The sequence below is a fragment of the Lycorma delicatula genome, chromosome 6 (assembly GCF_047948215.1).
Source record: "Lycorma delicatula isolate Av1 chromosome 6, ASM4794821v1, whole genome shotgun sequence".
Lineage (NCBI taxonomy): Eukaryota > Metazoa > Arthropoda > Insecta > Hemiptera > Fulgoridae > Lycorma > Lycorma delicatula.
The window spans coordinates 117822352-117845157 of record NC_134460.1 but is presented as its reverse complement, the minus strand read 5'-3'; the positions used below and the strand labels follow the sequence as shown (position 1 = coordinate 117845157).

The 22806-nt window shown below is 33.3% G+C and overlaps 1 protein-coding gene across 15 annotated transcripts in view; it reads right to left on the bottom strand.

The window, feature by feature from the left end:
- LOC142326158 (proton-coupled amino acid transporter-like protein acs) overlaps positions 1-22806 on the bottom strand; it is an 84584-nt gene that overhangs the window by 19807 nt on the left and 41971 nt on the right. For all 15 annotated transcript variants that reach the window (XM_075368391.1, XM_075368392.1, XM_075368402.1 and 12 more), the window contains 5 exons: positions 18432-18595; positions 12291-12479; positions 5492-5642; positions 4531-4652; positions 1461-1818 (listed from right to left, as the gene is read on the bottom strand). In XM_075368391.1, the coding sequence (XP_075224506.1) occupies positions 1461-1818; positions 4531-4652; positions 5492-5642; positions 12291-12479; positions 18432-18595 (984 nt within the window). The remainder of the gene's footprint in view (positions 1-1460; positions 1819-4530; positions 4653-5491; positions 5643-12290; positions 12480-18431; positions 18596-22806) is intronic.

Here is a 22806-nt window from a genome sequence, read left to right as displayed (position 1 = left end):
TGTGTATTTGCTTAAAATTAAGTTTCTGCCTTTGATGATGACTATTTCAACAAATTTATTATTTCAACAAATTTTTCTTAAGTATCAGATCATTAAGAACTTGAGATACTTGTAAAAAAAACAATAATTTGAACTTTTAGGTCACTTTACTTTCACTTTCATTGCAATTTAGTTTAGAACAGAAATATTAGTGACTTGATTTCATAAACGTACTAACATCAGCCTTTTCTTTTTCCATATTGTATCAATACTGATCTCAACATCCATCATATTAAAGCCAGTTAAATTTATTTTTTTTAAATCTATTATTACCTAAGCTTTAACCTTTTAAAGCCAAATAAAAACTTTTAAAATTCATTATTATTATTATTATTATTATTATTATTTCATTATTAGGGAATTACAAGTATCTTTCCTTGTAAACCAATATTTGATTATCATTAAAACTGTTTTTTTCTTCTTTTTTTTGGCTGAGTTAATTTGGTACTTGTTTAATTATATCATAATTGAGGATGTTAATTTTTTGAGTCAGTTTTATCATTTTGTTGTTACATCTATGAACTAAAACTTTCTAAACACAATGAAGTCTATTATAAAAAGCTGAAGAAGGTTCTGATTCACATAAAAATGAACAATGCTGTTTTGAAAGCAATAAATTCAAACTTTACTTTTCTTGGAAAAATGTAAAAATCACATTCAAACTACCAACTTTGGATTTTAAAATTTCCTTTTTGGTTATCAAAATGGAGATGTTATAAACAACAAAAAGATGTTTATAATAATCAGACTTGTTGATTTTCTTCTACGGCATGTAATCAAAAACCAAAAATATATAAAATAAAGAAATCTTCTCTTTCAACTGCCAAAGTTCATTCAAATGTCTACTATGCTAAAAAGACTTTGAAAATTTCAAATATGAAATTTTTGGCCATCCATCCTACAGCTTGACCACAAATGACATCCACCTTTTTACAAAGCAGAAGAAATTGTTCGAAGTGGTACCACTCAAGAGTAATAAAGAGCTGAAGGAAGTAGTCACTATATTTCTGAATGGACTGGCAAAGGATGTGTACAATGAACATACAAAACAAAAAAACTAATCACTAGTTATGTCTATACTTCTTAAGTCATATGTTAATAAGTACCCAAATATTAAAGTTGAAAGCATGGAAAAATGTTGTAATGTATGTAAACTAAAACATTTTGTTAAAGTTTTTTTACTGATTACTTTCATAATACAACAATTAACTACTTTCTGTATCATTCTTGTACATTACAAAAACTGTAATTCACAATATTAATAACTTAAATCTAAGTTGAAATTATATTCTTCAAAAAAATTATTATAAAAATCTGAGATATAAAAATAAAACAGTTTTAAAATAAAAATACAAATTTTTACTTGAATAAAATATTAAAACATATATAAATATCATAACAAAAAATATTTCACCACTCACCACTCCTATTCCTTCAAAAGCATATATAGCAGTTCCGAAGTACAAAGGCAACTGATGCCAAGTTGCGAAAGCATTAACTGTAGATGTACGTGGTAAATCTTGCAACATGTAAGTAAAAGTAATGACAATTCCAGCACCTGTCAATAACGCAGCCAGTAAAGACACTGGTGTTAAATATTTAAGGTTCTTCAACCAATTCAACAGAATCATCGGTAATAACAGCATCAAAAGATACCAGTGTAAATGAACCGGTTTATAATACTTTGTTACTACCTCCTGTATATTAGTAGCGACAAACACAAAGTATACACAACAGAAACCTATCTGTGTTATCACCAAAAATGTGTTCACCATTCTCCTGAAAAATTTATCAGAACATATGTTTTATCTCTAATAAAAAATGTTTACTTAACCTTTAATTTAAAATTCAACTGGGATAAGCACCATTCTTATTTAATGAATAACAAGAACTACATAAGGTGTGGAGAAGGTTCAACTTTACTTTGTCTAACAAAAAGTAGGTGTTTGTTGAAAAATTGTTTACTATAATATACACAACCAGTTTTTTTTTAATAAGATTATATTGCCCCATAAGAGTTGTATGCCAATAATGAGCTTTGCCAAAGTTCAGTGGTTGGTCTTATCCATAACAACTCCTTTAACTGTTTAATGTCTTGTTTTGATAAAAAAAGTAAATATTATTTAATTATTTTGCTTAAAAGAAAGTTTGATTTTTTTGTAAAAGTTACCTCAACAATTATTTTTCTATTTTATTTTATATAGTTAATTTTTAACTATCAATTTTCAGTATTTTATTCCAGGAATAAAATACTTATAAATCTTTATAAAATAATTGTGGGAGATCGTAAGCAGACCATAAACAACATCTGTAACATTGTGGGATTATCATATGCCACATGTCAACAGATTTTGTCACAAGAATTGAACTTGAGAAGGATTGCCATGACTCCTGAGTGATAAACAGAAACAGTATTGCATAAATGTTCGTGGTGAACTACCAACTGCTACAATTGACTCAGAATTCCTTTCTAAGGAAGGTTACATTTATGGATATGACCCTGAAACTAAGCAACAATGGTTTAATTCTATAATAATTACTGTTTCAATATCATAATATTTTCATTATGAAATTTTAAAAGCTACATAAATAAATATTTATCAAAATTAGTAACAGCTGTGTCAAGCATACGTTTTGATGCTACCAAACAAAGGACAGAAAAAATAGATGACAAGCAATGTTAAACTGACAGCTAATAAGTGATATATTTTTATTTCTAAAAAAATAAATAAGTAAATTATTAATTATGCTATAGAAAAAAAAAGAAAATTTATTTTTGTTTGTGAAGTCTTTAACCTTTTGCAATAATAATTTATTACAATATGTAGGATTTTTATACTCCTAATATAAAAAACAAGGTGCTAGTTCCTGAAACTTATATTAAGTGCTCAAATGAGTGCTAGTTCAATCAAACACCACTATTAGAAGCATATTACATCCTCCATGAGCCAGTACACTTAACGGCTTCAATCTAAGTGGATGTGTTTGTTGTTGGTTGACAGTTTTCCACTGTTATGATTGCTTGTGACTGCAATTTTGCAACAATCAGTGTGAGAAAACAACATCTGTATCAATTTCTGTTTTAAACTTGGTAAAATAGCTGCAAAAATATGCAGAATATTATTGCAAGCATTAGGCAATGATGTTTTTGGCCAGACATAAACATATAACTGGTTAAAACATTCTAAAAATGGCCAAATATTGTTGAAGTTAAAGAATGATTTGGATGACCATCTACTGGCTTTACAACAGAAAATGTCATTGCTTTTGTGGAAGATCAATTGTGGAAAATTGTAGGCAGACCATAAATGACATCTGTAACATCATAGGATTATTTTATGTCACAAGTCAGCAGATTTTGTCAAGAATTGAACATAAGAAGGATTGCTGCATGGAGCAGCCTGCCATGACTCGTGAATGATAAAACAGAAATAGTGTTGCATAAATTTTTGTGGTGAATTAAGAGAACTGCTTCAAATTGCCAATCTCCATGGTAGAGTGGTAGCATCTTGGTCTTTCATTTGGATTTCCTGGGTTCAAATTCCAGTCAGGCATGGTATTTTTCATATGCTACAAAATTCCATTTTCATATCCCATGCACAAGCTTCAAGCTTTTATGTAGCGATACTATTAGCAAAAATAAAATATCCTTTCTAAAGGAGGTTGAATTTATGGATATGACCCTGAAACTAAGCAGCAATCATCTCAGTGGAAGGACCATCTTCATCTTGACCAAAGAAATCCCATCAAGTGAAGAGCAACATCAAATACTTACTGATCTGTTTCTTCAATAGTGATGTAATTATCCACAGAGTTCATATCTTCTGGTCAGATAATTAATGGAGAATTCCACATACAATCCAAGTGCACATATTATATACATAGTGCTACAACTAACTCTTAATAAAAAATAACATAGCAGTTGTTCCTCATCTACCATATTTGCCCAACTTAGCCGTAACTTCTTTTTATTCCTTAATTGTTAAAGAAGAGGTGTGAAGATTTGATGCAATGAGGAAATTTAAGTAGAATTATAAGTTGTATTAAGCATGCTCACCAAAAACGATTTTCAGAATGCATTCTGTTTGTGGTAGAAGTGGTGAGATTGGTCCTGAGCTTTCTGAGGAAACTACTTTGAAGCTGATGAAGCAATTAAGATAGGTATAATGTGACTGAATTTAATATTATAATTTGAAAATTAGTCTCTCATTAATGCTTTACAAATCATTTTCCATTACAAAAGTTAAAATAAAAAAGAATTATTCTGCTAACCTGGCAAGTATTTATACAGTTTTTGATATGGTGTTTGGCTATAATAACTCATTGCAATAGACTGCGACAGAGAACAGAGGTAGATTGTAAAACTTCTGCCAAACACAATTTTCACAAATCAATTATAATTTACAGAATCTGATAAAGCTAAAAGTTATTGTAAAATAAAACTACACCAAATTTAATTATATTAAAATATTTTTGTCTGAGATTAATTACCTAGCATAGGTAGAAAATCCTCTTAGTTGTCTTGGACCAGACTGAAATGCATATTCTGCTACATCAGCAAAACCTAATGCAGGTAACTGATTCCGCATGCATAATTCATGAGAGCATTTCACCTGTAACCAGTAACAGTTAATATAAATCGTTAAATTTTAATTAATTTCTTCTGTTTAGTCATGGTCATAATAATTTCAGAGATTAAAATGACCCCATAACCTCTAGTTTTATTTTTTTTATTTAAAATATGAGTATGCCCATAAAAAATTATCACCCTTATGAAAGAGACACTTTTAAAAAATTCAAATCCAACTCAAAACACAATTGACAACCTCAGTCGTGAAACATAGCATCACAGCCTTTGAAACAGAAGGTTCCAGGTTCAAATCCTGGTCAAGCATGGCATTTTTTTTTCTATATTCCTATGCAAAAAAATATACTTTAGCTTGATAAAAAAAGAAAAGAAAACAGCAAAAAGTCTACTCTCTTTTCTTATCTTTATAGAGAAATGTCAGTAAACAGTCTGTTATAGTATATAAGCTACAGTTTTTGGAATATGTATTTTATTTAGTTGATAATTAAATACGTTTACCTACTACTAATTTTCTTGAATTTACGTGTGAAAGTACTTTGAATATCAGAATGATAACTGAGCATATTTATCATTCTGCTATGATAATGACAAAAAAAGGCAAATAACTATAAACTAACTATGAGGAGGCTGTAATTTTTGCTTTTAAAAATTCTTCCATTTAAGTTTATGGAAAAAAATAAAACAGAACCACTAGTGAACTATCCTCACAAAATAGAAAAAGAATCATCAAAATTAATTCATTTAATAAATTCAAACTGAAAATTTCTCCTTCAAGTATGTTAAAAATAAAATGAATAAGATTTATTTTGATACAGACATAAATAAATACACAAGAAATCAAATATTATATTTACAAAGACTTACCAACATGTGCATGCAATGTGTACAGATAGCACCCATAAGAAGTGTACCAATTGTTCCAACGACAAGACCAGCGTTACGGAAAGCATCTGGCATCGCTAAAATACCTGTGCCAATATTTCCTTTTAATAAATGTATCATTGTATCAAGGTTGCTGGAAAAGAATTAAGCAAAATTATTATTTGTACAAAACAACATAGCAATACTTTTTATTTATAAATTATTATGGATAATTTTGTAGCTGTAGATCTGAATTATTACCATAAAATAAAATGATGCTCGCATTTTTCCTTTAATTTTATATACCTTTTTGTCTCATTGGACTTGAAGAATATTCACACAACATAAAAAATACATTATATTATTTTGCTAAAATGCACAAAACGGCTATATTAAACAATGAAGAGTAACCAACTAACATTCTAGACTAAGAGAGATGTTTTCATTATAATTTGATATTTTCCATTCTTTTCTGATCTGTGCTAATTTTTTAATCTTGATTTATTTACTACATTCTCAGTTATTTGCTTCATACATTTCAAACTTTGTCATCCTGTACAGATTTTACCTTCTACAAATTTCCTTATTACCAAATTAACGAAATCTGGATATCTTAATACATGGTTCACGATCTTAGTTAATCTCATCACAAGCATCATAAATTTTTCTTCTATCATCTTCAGACCTCTTCACTTCAAAATTTACAAAACTAGCTTATTTTCAGAATAAAAATTTTAATGTTATTCCAGTAACACTTCATTTCAAAGACCTCTATTCTAACTCTCTTCCTATTGAATTGTATCAACTGTTTTATGAGAGTAAAAAATCTTCATAAGAATATTGGTAAAAGTATAAGTAAAATAATCTTCTTATGTGTATGTCAGTTTGAAGATTAGTCAGTAAGGCTGAACTAATTTCAGTTCAGGTCTATAAAAATGGTTAGGAAATATAAAAGAGATATTTCCGAAAAGTAATTGTGGTTAATGGCTAGCTCTTTTTTCCTACATTAATGAATACTGATCAGTTAATTAATTAGACCACAATTTGCACATCGGAATAGTTATAATTCCACTATGTTAAGATATGTAATTTAATCAATGCATTCTTGAGAAGGAAAGTTTCTAATAGATACACAAAGTTAAAAAAAAAAATTGAATTTTGAAATTTAATTTTTTTTTTTGAAGGGGTGAAAAACGCTCTTTAGATTCATTTGTTTTCTTTGTTCTCTTGCTTAATGTAAACATCTGTCATCTTCTTCTTTCTTCTTATTTGTTAATGAACCAGCTGATATTAATTATTGTTAAAATTAATTATATGAATTTACCTTCCTTTAAGATGTATTAGCAACATCACTAAATTTTTATTGTTCTAGCTAGATATATTTAATATATATTTTAAATGTGAACTTAACAAAAAACATAAATTATTATAACTCATTGTAATGTTTAATTAATGAAGTGTAAATTTTGAAGGTAAATAAAGGAAGTGATTATTAATAATTGGTCATCCAGCATTACTTAATGAATACAGTTTACACAACCAACAAATTGCTTCGCAGTTGAAACTGCTGTACATAGTTTTTGGTCATCCGGCCCGGAGGACCAAAGTGGATCTCCAAGTCGATCCACTGGCAGCCACCCCCATCCCCCCCAACTAAATAAGAAGAAAAATGCAATGGCTCTGGAGGTCGCAGCATCCTAAGCACAGATTATCAAGCATGATCAGACCCATATAAAAGTGTCTGATAAATTTGTGCAAAGTTCTTGCGGTACATTATAGTCTCTTGCATATTCGAGGAACAAACATGAAGTCTGTCAGAAACATTTATAATTTTGTTGCTGATAGCCATTTTGGTCAATCAAGTATCGTGATTTGTGAAAAACTGATGAAAGAGAATTTTACATGGCGATCAAATATTATTTTTTGAAAGCAAAACTGAACAAATAATTAAAACCAAGTTGGATAAATATTATGGTGAGTCAGCTCTAATGATTATAACAGTTTACAAATGGTTATTATTTTCTGAACAATCATATGGACAAACAATGTTAAACTTTCCAGATGGTCTGTTAAGTTTACAACTGCACAGAATGCTTGAAATGTCCATGATATGGTGCTGGAGGGTAGACAATTGAAAGCAAGTGAGATCGCAACACAATATGTATCTCAAATAAATGGAGCATCATATTCTTTTTTTGTAAATATTTACATATGCAAAAACTGTCCACAAGATGGGTGCCATGTTTCAATACAATAGATCAAAAGAGTGAACAAATAAACATTTCCAAGCATAATATAGAGCTGTTTCATAACAGCTGATGAAACCTGGGTATTATCATTACTATCGACCTGGAACCAAGGAACAGTTAAAATTGAGGGTTGCAGTCACGGAACCTATTCCAAAGAAAACAAAAACTGTTCCATCACCAAGTGAAAATTGGCTAATGGCCAATTTTTTTGGGATTGTGACACCACACCTGTTTGAAACATATTGCAAAGTTCTTCCTCATCCACCCCTATTCACCAGACTTAGCACCTTAGGATTATTATAAGTTTCCAAATATGAAGAAGTGGCTTGCTAGAAAGAAATTTATGTGAAATAAAGAAGTTAATGGCCCAAACATCTATATTTTGAATGCTTGGATAAATCACATTATAAGGATGTAATAAAAAAATCTGAGCATTGTTTGACTGTGTGTATAGATTTGAAAGGAGATTATGTTGAGAAATCAAACACATTTTTCCTGAAAAATTTCTGCGTGGACTTATTGAACATCTTCATAGAACTAATAATGGAAGAAAATAAATCAATCAAGGAAAGATAGATCAGAATGAGCAACCTACCCTCACAGAAATTGGAGTTCATATCTAACAACTCTGGTCAGAGCAAAGTTCAAGACCTTTCTAGGTACCCATTTGATTTATAATCACTCTGAAGAACAATTCATTTTACTTACACGGGAAGAGCACATTAATGATCAACAAATTACATTTCAGTTAAAATATACAGGTGCCGGACAAAAAGGAAATAATTTGAAACCGATTCTAGAGCTTCAAATAAGGAAAAAAATTTCATACAAACATTTGTCTGAAAACTCTTTATGATCAAATTTTGGTTAGTGAAAGATTCGCCCAGTTTTCAGTTTCCCCAGAGAAGTGAGATCATACTGAAATTTTTAAGGCATAAACTTTATGGTTTCTTATGTTTTTTTACCTGAAAAACTGAATAAAATAGGTCCTATTACTGTATCTCTCTTAGTTTTCATGATATCCAATGTAAAACAGAAAATTCAATGATGAAAAACTCATTCTTTTAGGACTCGAGTACAATAACTATGTTAAATGACAAATAAATAAATGGGTAAATTTTATTTTAAAAATGTGTAGAAAATTTTATTTTCTACACATTTTTTTTAGAAAAAATAAAGTTCAGATAATTAAATTCTCTAAACATTTTTTTTTTAGAAAATTTAATTCTCTCTATATTTTTATAATAAAATTTACCAATTTATGCATTTATTAGTCATTTAACAAAGTTATTGTACTTGAGACCTAAAAGAACATGTTTTTCATCATTGAATTTTTTGTTTTATATTGGATATCATGAAAACTAAGAAAGATACAGAAATGGGACTGACTTGTTTTATTCAATTTAAAACAAAAGTTCAAAAAACATAAGAAACTAAGTTTACCCGTTACTTAACACTTTAAAAAATTCAGTATGACCTCACTTTATGGGGACAGAAATCTGGGCAAAAATTTTCACTAACCATAATTCAACAACAGAATGTTTTTGGACATATTTTTAAGAACTTTTCCCCTGATTTCAAGCTCTAGAATCAGTTCCCAAATTATTTCCCTTTCCTCCTGAATCACCTGTATATAAATAAATAAATGTAAAAAGATTATATATATTATTAAATTATATTAATATAAACTACGTAATACAGAATATGATATATTAATATTCTGTACTACGTGGCTTATATTAATAGAATTTAAAATATAATTTAATGGTACAGAGGAATAATATTAATTTTAAAAATTAATTTCAGTAAAATAATATATATATATATATATAGTATAGACAAAGATTTATAAGGGAACAATAATCCCACTTATACTTGGAACTGTGGGGCATAAGGAAACATACAATAAATTCAGATGAAAGTTAAGGGAATTAAAAATAAGATATGGATTGAATATGATATTAAATAAATTTTGCCCTTATTTGAAATACTATTTTGTATGTCACATATTCATTATTATTATTATTATTACTATGGGGGTGAATCAAATTTAAACAGTAATTTTGCTGTTCTACGCAAAAGAGAGTCAGGGGGAACCTGCTTGGTTAGTTCCTCCGCTCTGTTCTGTGAGTACAGCCATGAGTGAGCGAGAGGTTCCGTCATCTGTTGCACAACATATAATCATAAAATTTTTAACTAACGAAGGCGTTAAATCTGCAAAATTTTAACTCGTATAAAGGTACAGTTTGGGGGATGCTATACTGTCCTACAACCAAGTGTATACATGGACCAGACAATTTAAGGGTGGGCAAGAAAGAGTAGAAAACAAAAGTCATGATCGACAAGGTCGACACCCAAGGTCAAGTCTCACAGCTGACAACATCCGTGCCGTTCAAGAGTTTATCAAAGGTGATAGTTGGCTCACTTGAAGAAATTGCATCAGAAGTGGGTATCAGCTATGGGAGTGTTCAATCCATTATCACTGACCATCTTGGCTTTAGAAAAATTAGTGCTCGATGGGTTCCAAGCTAGTTGACCGAAAATCAAAAACAGGTCAGGTTGGAGATCTGTGAGACATTCTGAATCAATTTTGGCAAGAAGGGGGATGATTTTTTGAGGCTCATCATCACATGTGATGAGACATGGATCCATCATTATAGTCCAGAGTCAAAATAGCGAATAAGGAGTGGTGAAGGAAGGATGAAAACTGCTCAGTGAAGGCCAAAACATGTCTGTTAGTGGAAAAAGTCCTTGCAACTATCTTTTTTTACTTAAGGGGAGTTTTACTCATTGATCTTCTCCACACTCAATGAACAGTGAATCTGGCTTACTATTGCCAGCTGCTATGGTCAACAAAAGCCCCCTACAAAAACAAAAGACAGAGTATGCCCATCAGTGATGACATTCTTCTCCATGACAACGCCAGGCTGCAAACCATGATTTTGACAAGGGATAAATTGGAAAAACTGCACTGGGATACCCTTCACCACACTCCCTACAATCCAGATTTGTCCCAATGTGATTGTTTTTTGTTTGCACCTTGAAAGAATCAAGAGGAGCGCATGCAAAATTGGCTGATGACTCATCCTTAAACTTTTTATGAACAAGGAATATTCAAGCTTCCAAATCATTGGCAAAAGTGTGTAGATTGTGAAGAGACTATATAGAGAAATGATGAAGGTCAGAATTGAGTATATTATTAATACTCATTATTATTTTCTATGTTTTTAGAGTAATAAATAGTATTTATAAGATATTTTTAGTTTGTTAGTATCTCAATATCCTGGTTGAGCTGTGAACACCCAACAATATATACTTATTTAATATAATTACTAAGAATTGAAATCTTAGTTTTCTTTTATTGCAACACTGTATGACTGAATGTACTCAAGATATAATCAAATGTGGTAGTTTACAGATGATACTTTTATGTGAATGGTTAACAAACATTAATTCAATATATTATATATATTTTAATAAAATTATTGTTTACAATGAAGACTCATTACTAATTCTAATGTATTTAACTGGCATTAAATATAAATGTATATTTTATATAAATTCAAATATATAATACTTTATTGAATCAATAAAGTATAATAAAAATTAACTAAGTAGAAAATGAAATTACACTGAGTTAAAAAAAGGAGATATGGCAAATAATTAAAAAAATAAGAGATTTAATGCCTGAACGAACACAATGTACTCACTGCTCATAAATTCTTTCCTTTATTCCCAGTGCAGATATTCTTAACCGATATTTTAACTAGGCATTCACTTACTGTCAAATAGCAACAACAGGCTGATGCCTAGTAATAGTCAATTTGGAGGATGAATTTTTATCAGATTTGAAAAATGCCAAGCCTGACTGGTGTTTAAACCCAGAACCTCTAGAGGAAAATCTATATAAATATTATTTAATATTTTTTGGCAATTGAATTTTTTGAAGATACAGAAGGAATGGGATAGCTAAATTAAAATATTAACAACTATGAGGACATCATGGTGACATCATCTGATAAATGAATACAGTTTAGACAAATTAGAATATATATGATTTACTTGAGTTAATTTATGCAGAATCAACAACAATGTGTCAGTAAACTTCAAAGTGAAGCATAAAATACAGTTTCCTAGCATTAAAAAGTATACACAAGACTATAGGAGTAATTGGCTATGCATTTCTTTCATTGGCATAGTGAAACCCTTCCATTAATGGTAAAAAATAAACCTCCAAATATATTTTATATTGAAAATATGTTAATTAATTATGATAATCACATCACACACACGCGTGCGCAAACCACAAAAAAAACTTACTCACTCACTCTTCATCTCTCTCTGTAAACTTATGTGGTGAATTAATCATCAAACAAATAAAACAATTATTAAATACTAATAACATGTGTGTGAATTATTTTTATGTCAAAGAGAAGACATTTCTCAGCATAAAATCTTAATTTTTACAGATTTTTCTTCTTAAATGAAGTCGATGAAATAATTAAATTCTATATATTATATTAAAGGGAATTAGCAAAGCACAATCTACTTACGACGTAGGATGTTCTAATTCTCTGTTTAATAATGGATTGTAATCTTGAGGCCCGTTAATATCATGTGATGATTTGGCATCACCGGAATTCACTGTATGTGATCTGGATGTATCCGGTGGTACTGTCACAGCAACATTAGTACAAGGACTACTACTACCAACCAGTAGGGCTGGTACAATCTGTGGAGAACTAAAAATAAAAAAATTAATAAAAAATAAACAACCAAAAAACAAGTAATTTATACTTCAATTTTAAAATACATACAGATGAGCTATACTTAATTACATCTCATAATGGTCAAGGTGAAGGAGATTATATGTAAAAAATTCTGGATGATTGGAAAGTCATGCAACCCAATAATTAAATTTTTTAAAAAATTAGTATTTAATCTTTAAATTTTTTCAAGTGAAAATTTCACTACAAATATAGCATTTGTGACCATATGTAATATGATAGAAAAAGTTTTCAAATTTACCTAAGAATTTAAAAGATTTCTTTAGTTTTATCTGCCTAAGAAATGTGCCTCAATTTGCCTCTTTGCAAAATTATTTTCAGTAGATGGCAACTATAAACAAATGCATATGTTTTAGCAAATGAAAGTTTGTCATAATCTAAGAATCTCAGCTGTGGGGATTTAAATTATAAATTTGGAATATATGTAATCTTTCATTATTGTCTTTGATTTGGGTTTTGAATCTCTCTTGACCAAAATAGATCTTTACTGTATAGACTTCTGTCCTACCTTTTTATTTGTTATTATTCTAACTCCTGCATTCCCATCAACACAGTTAATGGGCGTGCAGGAGTTTATTATTTAGGAGATCATTATTTACAATTTTCTAACTATCATTGTTATTTTTCTTTCTACCTCATTGTGACACCTAATTTCCCTACTCTACTAGCTGTATTCAGTTAACTTGTAGAGTGAAGAATAAACAAACATTGTATTTGTGTTAGTGAGTTTATCAAGATATTGCTGACCCACATCCCTTGCATGAGTGCCAATTCACAACACAGCCATATCTATATACAACACTACTATCATTACTCATACATTAGACACCGTATAATTAATTTATCATATAGTAGTCATTGTAATCAAAAGTTTATATGATGTTATCTTCTCAGTTCTATTAAAACCCTTGATATTTTCATATGATACTCTTTTCTTCTTGTGTCCAATTTTTAAACTTAATGTCAAAATTATTGTAATGGGTTTCACATATTAAAAGTAATTTTATTGTGTATAAAATTGATGAGTTAGCAAGATCCAGTGGCAAAACCATGCTTTGAGTTACCTGCTTATCGTTGTATACTCAACCAAAATGAGTTAATTTGGGGACAAATCAAATGTTACATAGTGTCAGAAAATACTGCTATTAACAAAATTTGATATTAAAAATTTATGCTTAAAAGCCTCAATAAAACAAGCCATCTCGATTCCCCCCGAGGGGAGAAGATCCCACCTCGTAGCGTGTCCAGTCGCTACACCACCCCCTCCGTTCCTAGCCAGCAGTGGCTTTAACGGAGGACTTCTTCTCGCCCTCAAACTGATTGCGCACCACAGCTTACAGTTCAGGCCCCGCAGAGATGCCCCAAGGGACATCTACATCGGTAAAAATTCACCCCGAGATAGATTTACATGTTTATGCCTTCAGAATAAAGACAACGGACACCTGCAGCTACCACGTCGCCCTCAAGAACTAAGCTAGGAAACCTAACCGCAGAAAGAAGACCCCGCGCCTAGATCCTACTATAAAGAGTCACTTTCTGAATGTCTCAGATCCGCACTAACAACCTCAACAATAAACTTCCCACTAAAGTTTGTACATCAAAATTTAGACCTAGTTCCCTTAAGAATCCCGCTTAATACTCTAAATGAGTTTCTATCTGACTCCGTTCCAGTCTGCCCGGGAGAGGAGAATCAACGCCTACTCCCGTACAGCGCCATCGCAGAGTCCCGCTTGACATTCACCATCTTTCGCAACCGCCGCCAAGACTCCCCTGCATACCACCAAAGCAGCACCAAGAGAAGCCCCACCGACAGTAAATTAGCTCATTAATGCCCTCGTCAGAGCGCGACCGCACCCACCGGACAAGAATACTCCCGCCCGCCGACAACGGCCGCAACTCTGCCGACAGCCTGATTCAACGCATACCACCAATACATCTAACCGAGGCACGCTGCCTAAGCGCCTACCTTCGGCCAGTCAACTGCCCAGGCGGTCCCTAGCCACCCAGGTTCCTATCACCTACTAGATCCCTTCGGCGGTCCTGCTCAGGGCGAGGAAGCGAAGGAAGCCAGCAACTATTTTCCACTCTCTACGAGTCCTCCAGTTGACTTGTAGATCCAAAACAGAGTTTACTCTCTCGAGTTCCCTAGTAACTCTGGTACGTTCAGCTTCGTACCGGGGACATATGTAGAGGACATGGTCCACAGTGTCATCGACCCTACAGTCCGGACAGAAGCTGGAATCAACCAACCTAAACTTAGCCAATTTGTCCCTAAATGCACCATGTCCTGAGAGGAACTGAGTGGTATGCCGATTGGGGGATACCCAGATAATCGCTCGCAACTCTCTAACATCGGGGAATATACCATGCGTATAACGACCTGTCAAAGAAGTGTTCCACCTATCTTGCCAAGAGTCGAAACCTTGGTCTTCGATCTCACGCATACGCCCAGTAGTAAGAAGGCCAGCCTTCCTAGCAACATACCACTGGCTACGTTCCGTAGCCGAAATATCCGCAGGTTTGATGCCTGCGGTCACAGTCACTGCCTCTCGCGAGACAGTCCTGTAACCACCGACAACCGCTAACAGAAGAAGACGCTGGGCTCGTAAAATAATGTCCCTATAGCATTGGTGTTGTAAACGATGAACCCAGACGGGCGCAGCGTACAACATAATGGCCTCACAGACGCCTTTATAAAGAATCCGCATGGTACGGAAATTCAACCCCCAATCGGGATGGACCACTCTACGGACGCCGAAGAAAGCATCAACTGCCTTCTTCGCCACATACTGAAGGTGCTCCTTGAAGAGAAGCCTCTCATCAAGGATAACACCCAGATACTTCTGAAGAGTGACATACCTAATAGAACGACCGTCCATCACGACCCGCGGATGGCGAGTTGCAGCTAAACGGCCCTTCAAAAACATCATAGTGGTTTTCTCCGCACTGAAAACCATCCTACGCTGAAGACTCCACAACCGCAAAACCCTACATGCCTGTGCCGCTCTAAGCTCGATCTCAGCACGCGAATTACCCTCAACCAGCAGCAGCCCGTCGTCGGCATAAGCCACGACGCGACAGCCTCCAGGCAAGCGCAGCCGCATGAGAGAGTCAAACTCGATGGTCCAGACGAGTGGACCTAATACACTGCCCTGCGGACATCCTTTAGACAGGGTCTTTCCTACTTGCAAACTGCCGTCACGAAGGACGACAGTTCTGTCGCTGAAATAACTCGAGAGAGTCCTAATTTCTTCCTGCGTGCAACCACGCTTCTGCAATTGGAACAAGGCAGAGGGCCACCACAAGTTATTAAATGCCCCGGATATGTCCAAAAAGACACCGAGTACATACTTGCACTCGCTGCCCGAAGCCATATTCAGGACCCTAATAATCGCATCCTCTGTACTCTTACCGGGTCTAAAGCCATACTGGTCGTCCATCAGCATGTGATTTAAAGTGAGCCTACTATTAATGCGGAGGTAAAGAACCTTTTCAAAAAGTTTTCCAACAACTGGTAAGAACGTCAGAGGATGGTAAGAAGAACTAACGGTGGGGTCCTTGCCGCCACCCTTGAATAATAGCTTCAAAATTCCTCGCTTCCAGCAAGCCGGGAAATACCCGGCAAACAAACACTTATTGAATACCCTAGTCAACGGGCCAAGAATTACGGGCAGGGTGCGAACAAGGAGCTCCACCGTGATACCATCATATCCGGGGGCTTTGTTCCTAGCAAGGCTACAGATTACCTGGCGGACTTCCGCCTCAGTAATCTCCAAAGACACAGAGTCCGTAGTGAAACTTACAACCACCACTCGAACTCTCCGGTGATATGAGGTCTCACCAACCTCCGTATCATCGGGGAGCAGATCGTCCATCAGAAGAGATAGAACACGATCTTTCTCAACAACAACGCCGTCCCGGGTCGAGAGAGCCGACAGAAGATTATCCTTTTTGTGTTTGTGACCAAGCACACGATAAACAACTCCCCAAGGGAGTTGTAATAAAACAAGCCAGCAGGAATGGAAAAACTGTGTAAAACATATAATAGATACTAATGAACAAAATGATTGAGAACTAGATAACAGAAAACAAAACTGAGCCTCTCATTGCATTTCTTAATACTGACAGCATGGATTTCTCACAGTCAGGCGACGAAAATTGAAATGAATTAATTATTTGTTTATTATGATAGAAATTTAATCTAAGATATTAGTGAACTTTTACTGTTTGTAGACAAGTGGTAATTTCACAACTGTTAAAAAACTCAAATAAAATAGCTTAATTTCTTTAAATTTAAAATAAATATATAATTTTTATATAATATAATAGCACGTGGTTACTGAATATTAACACTGTGTAGTTTCTTTTGGCATCAGAATTTACAAGAGATGCTTGTGAATAGACCAACTGAACATCATATGTGCAGTCTGTTTACTTGAACGCTATAAGCTAAGTAAAGAAGATATAATTCCAAAATACTTAACTTTATATTTTATCAATCTCTCATCTTACCAACTATTCAGAGTAATTGGTAATCTAATTAACCTCTCATATTCAAATTTTTGAAATTTATACTCCTAATTCAAAGATCTTTTATTATTCTAAACTGGAAATCCATTTGGGTGCATATAAAAATGTAATATTCTCTATTTTAAATAAAATTAATATAAATTTTTATACATAAATCCATTGATAGAAACTTGTCAGAAATCAAAATGGTGAGATTTCTTCCAAAGTGACCTCACTGTGATTTTTCATTCTAATTGCTAATTCGATGTTATAGCAATAAAAAACCATATGGAAATTCATGGAGATATCTGGTCTTTTGACTTGAATATAAATGTTGGTTGGTAGCACAATTATGAACGTTTTCTTTTTCTGCAAAAAAGAATTATCATATTTTACCACCTATGTAAATACACAGATTTTTGTGATTTTAAAATGGATTTAGAATTACTCTAAACTGATGAAAATTTGATTAAAATGTGATGTGAAATAACAATTTGTAGAAAACAAATTGTAATATTCTACAGTATATGCTATTAAACTGTACTACAATGAATTCAGTTTAACAGTGACAGATGGTTATTTTCCTCAAATACTCTGTTTTTTGTTAAGTGTAACTGCAAAGTACTAGAATAGCATCTGAGCAAGATGGGCTATGTAACCAACAGTCCTATGAATAAGTTCTATTAATTCTTGGATAAGAGTAATGCAAACTATTTGTATTTTAGGAGGGATTAGGAGCAGACCCTCAAAAGGTTTACCCGAAACATACTATACAACAACCGACACCCCATAAGGTCAACAGGCAGTTGACCCATCATAAAACAAAAATGTACTGGCACTACAAGTACTGATGATATCATCCACGTAGACCTAGTGTGGTTCACCACCAAAACCTAAGAAAAAGTGTTAGTGAGGAAATTCTACTTCTTAAAAACCAGAGTATAAGACAAACAATCCACACTGAAGGTTAGCTTCAAGATATCCTCCAGGCAGTAGGTGTTGATTCTCACAATCTCTTGGAAGAGTGAGGCATTTTCTTGCAGAGTAGGAACAAAACATTATTGATCAGCAATTTTGCAAATACATGCTGCAACAAATATCCACTATCCACAATCAAAAACATAACATTACTCAGTCATCTGCCCACAGAAGATGCTATCAGATTATTCAATCTTTGGATACACTCAACAAGATCACATAATCAGTGCTCATAAATCTTAAATGAGGGCAGTAGCTAAATTAGTTTTTACAGGCTAAACTTGTTCAATAGATCTTTTAAGCCTTGGGGTCCAAAAATTAAAAGCACCACATACACTCTTATTCAATCAATCAACAAATTAATGATTTTAACTTACAGCAAATGACCTAGATTTACAGTTAAGTATATATTAAACTAACCTGTCATAAAGATCAGGTCCATCAACAAGAAGTGGTTGCCTTTCTTCCCTCATTTTAACTGTTTTTGTCTTTCCAGTACCACTGCTACTCCCACTGAGTGCTGCAGCAGCAATGTTACTGTTGTTATTATCGGAACCTGCACCACTCGCCGACTGTACATTGAGCTGAAAAGTCAAACAAATAAAATTAATTAATTGATTAGTATATTAAAGAATATAAATAAATAAACTACAATTAAATAAGTTTATGTGATAATTCACATTAAATACACACTCTACATAACAACAAAATAATAGAATGAACAGTTTTTGATTTTTACTTCAAGGTAGAGTATTCAAAATTTTAACCTCAACTGCACTCTTTATTAGATTATTTAAATAAAACTGAAAGTAAAACTTACAATTCAATCATTCTTACTCTAGGTTAATTTATGGACTTCTTTGTAAATGGATCAGTTTGTCGACTGACAAAGCTGTATATTTATGAAGAACTAAATGGATAATTTTCAGAAAACGCATTATCCACTTTTGAATAACTTGTTATATGACAAAATATTGCCCTGAGTAACTGGATGTTATATCTCATGAAAAAGATAATATATTTTTAAATTTCTGTTTGCAAACTTTTTCCTTATATACTAAGAAATCAAATATGCATTGCTGAGAATATCTGAATTTACCAAAAATCTGAATTAAAGATAAATAATTAATAAAATAGATAATAATTACAATAAAATACAATCATTTCAAATTGCCCTCAAACAAACACTTTCAGCACAGTTAAAACACTGTATAAATAAATATAAATTTTGACAACTATGAAGAAATATTCTACAAAGTTTATATGATATTAAAATATATGAATTATTATTTATACTGGATATCACATAATTATATTCATAATATATGACAAATATTACTTTCATGGAACAATTTTTAAATATGAAATGTAAATGTTGTGATGTAAATTCTTTTAACTAATCAAATTCTGTTTTTAATATGTCAAAAGAATATACATATTACTTAGATATGACTAATACCTCACACCTACATAATATCTGCGTTTAGATTACATAAGTAACACAAGACAACAACAATAACAACAACGAGTAATATACAGAGTGTTCAAAAAGTTGCTGAGCAGTATGCTTTACAATAGCGTGGTGCAATCTGTTCTTTTGTTAGGTTGGTTGCCCTGTGCGTTCACTGGGTGTTGCTCAGTAATAAACCAAAACATCAATTGTTAAGTTTTGATTGAACGTGCTTCGTTTCACTTCATGTTGTTTCGTTTAACAGAATCAATAGTTGTGAGAAACGTAATGGTTCTTTCAGTAGAACACATTTTTCTCATGAACATATCTTTCATGAAAATGCCAAGTATACTGATTTAGTGAAGCACAAGTTTTCTGAAAAGTTTCCTAATACTCCTGTTCCTTACTGCAATGCAATTCCAACTATTATGGAAAAATGTTGGGCAACATGCTTGTTGAAGATGCTGATCAAAGTGGAAGACCACCTAATCTAAACGAACAGAAGCTGCTTTATATTTCAGATGCTATGGTTGAAAGTCCATCACAGTCAATGTGTAAGTTAGCACAGCAGCAAGATACTGAACTTGCTATCGCACATAAAGCTCTAAGAAACAAACTGAAACTTTTCCCTTACAAAGTACTGTGCGTTCAAGAAAAGAAACCTACAACAGATCATGCCAAAAGATTCAATTATTTTCAATGGCTTGAACGTTTTAATAACAAAAATTCTGTAGGTATCCTTGAAATTATGTTTTTCAACGATGAAGCTTGATTTCATCTGGGAGAGTATATTAATTCACAAAATACATGACTGTAGTTGACAACTAACGCTCATGAATTACTCTTAGAGAAAGCAGTGAGAACTGATCACAAGCTCTTTGGCAAAGACTTTGGATGTGTCTGAACCTGCATGACAAACATCAACATTCTCAGGCAATTGGTGTGTTTTTGGAATAATAACTTTTAAAATCAAGCAACATGTCTTTTTGAAATTTTTATTAAACTGAACAATGGAACATTTTCAAATGCTTACTGAAGCGTATGAAGGAAACCACTCATCTCATGCACATGTGTTTGAATGGCACAAAAAAAAATATCAGAGTGAGAAAAATGATGAAGCTTTGAAGTTTAAAAAAACTGAAGAAAATGCAGAAAAACTTAGTTGGATTGTTTGAGACTGCAAACTAAGTGTCAAAAGGATAGCTGAAGCCATGCTGCAGCAACGTAATACCAATTTCTCTCTCTCTCTCTCTTTCTCTTTTCAAAAAATCATCAGTAGTACAGAATTTTCCACATTTCTTCTCAATTTTTCAGTATAACCCACAGATGAAACAACAGTTAATGTGCTGGAAAACACTTTATCACCAAGAACAAAAAAAACTCATCAAAGCAAGTCCAAAGTTAAAGCAATGATCATTATTTTTTTTATGTCAAGGGCTTAATTTTGGAAGAATAGGTTTCAGAAGGCATAATATTGAACTAACATTATTATAAGGAGAATCTGAGAGAAAGTCAGAAAAAATAACCAGAACTTAGAAAAAAAAAATGGTTTCATTCTTCATCAGGATGATGAGCCTACTCGCACATCACTTGTGAAGCAGTTTTTTGGTTTAAAAACATATTATATGCCTTCAACCAGTGAAAAACAAGGCTTCGTCACTGTCTAAGAGTATATATATATTACAGTGAAGGAAGGATGGCATTAGAATTGTAATATACGAGGTGCCACCCAAAAGTTCGGGGAATTTGAATTTCGCGCGCGAACCATTGCTGGTACGACCTGCTGCCGCTAGATGTGGCTAACAGTACTCTTTGTGAATCAGCGTTCCAACAGCTGTGACGGTGAGAGGCTGCATTGTTGACTTTCGTGCGGTTAACGTTGTGTTTTACTGCTTCGGCGAAGTTCTAAATGGCAGATTTTAAAGAGCAAACAACCTGCATCAAATTTTGCTTCATGCTTAAAAAAACTGGTGCAGAAACCCATCGCATGCTTGTGGAAGCATTTGGTGACAATGCTATGAATAAAAGTAAAACGTTTTTGTGGTACAAATGATTCAAAGATGGACGAACGACAGTCGATGACGATGAGCGTTTAGGAAGACCATCAACAAGCGTAACACCGGAAAACATCGCGAAAGTGCGAGAGGCTATTGTTGCATATCGTAGACAAACAACCCATGATGTTTGTGCAATCGTACAAATGTCATATGGGTCCGGGCAACGCATCTTGTCGGACAATTTGAACATGAGACGCATTGCTGCAAAATTCGTACCGAGATTGTTGAACAGCGACCAGAAACAAAATCGCGTAGCTGTCTGTAGTGAATTGAAAAATTCAGCAAGAGATGACCCTAACTTCATCTCCAACATCATAACCGTTGATGAGGCATGGGTGTACGGGTATGACCCTGAAACAAAGCAGCAGTCGTCGCAGTGGAAGTCGCCAAGTTCACCGCGGCCAAAAATCACGCTAAGTTCGCAGCAACGTGAAGTCCATGATGATTGTTTTTTCGACATCAAAGGCATTATCCATAAGGAATTTGTTCCTCTTGATCAAACTGTCAATGGGATGTTCTATTGTGAAGTTTTGAAGCGGGTACGTGAAAGCATTAGGTGCAATCGTTCAGATCTGTGGGGTAACAACAGCTGGGTTCTACCATGACAACGCGCCCGCGCACTTATCGCTAGCTGTTCGGAATTTCTTGGCTTCCAAAAAGACGGTAGTGATTCCGCCCCACCCTATTCGCCCGACCTTGCCCCGTGCGACTTTTTTCTCTATCCGAAAATAAAATTTCAATTGAAATGCCGTCGTTTTAACACATTGAGGAGATTCAGGAAGAAACGCAGAACGTGCTTCGAACACTTACACCTGCACACTTCCAGGGATGCATGGAATCATGGGAAAAACGCTGGGATCACTGTATCAATGCCCAAGGGGATTACTTTGAAGGTGACAGTGGAAATTGTAAGTTATGGTAAGCTATTTTATTTTTATGGTAAAATTCCCCGAACTTTTGGGTAGCACCTCGTGTGTGTATATATATATATATATAAATAAAGGTGAGTAACTGTATCGGTTTCATACTTAGTATAAACACCAGGTACAGAAGTTAATTAAATTCATTCTACCATGTGTATTTCATAATACAGTACCAGCTTGAAATAAAAAAGTTGAACACATTTACAAATGGAACAGGGGTTTGAATGAAATAAATAATGTATATAGTTAAAATAATCCAAATCTGAGCCGATCAAGATAATTTGAATAGATGTATTCATTGAACAATGAAAATACAGGCAGTTAGTTGAAAATATGAGCAATATCAACATTCTTTTATATAGGTA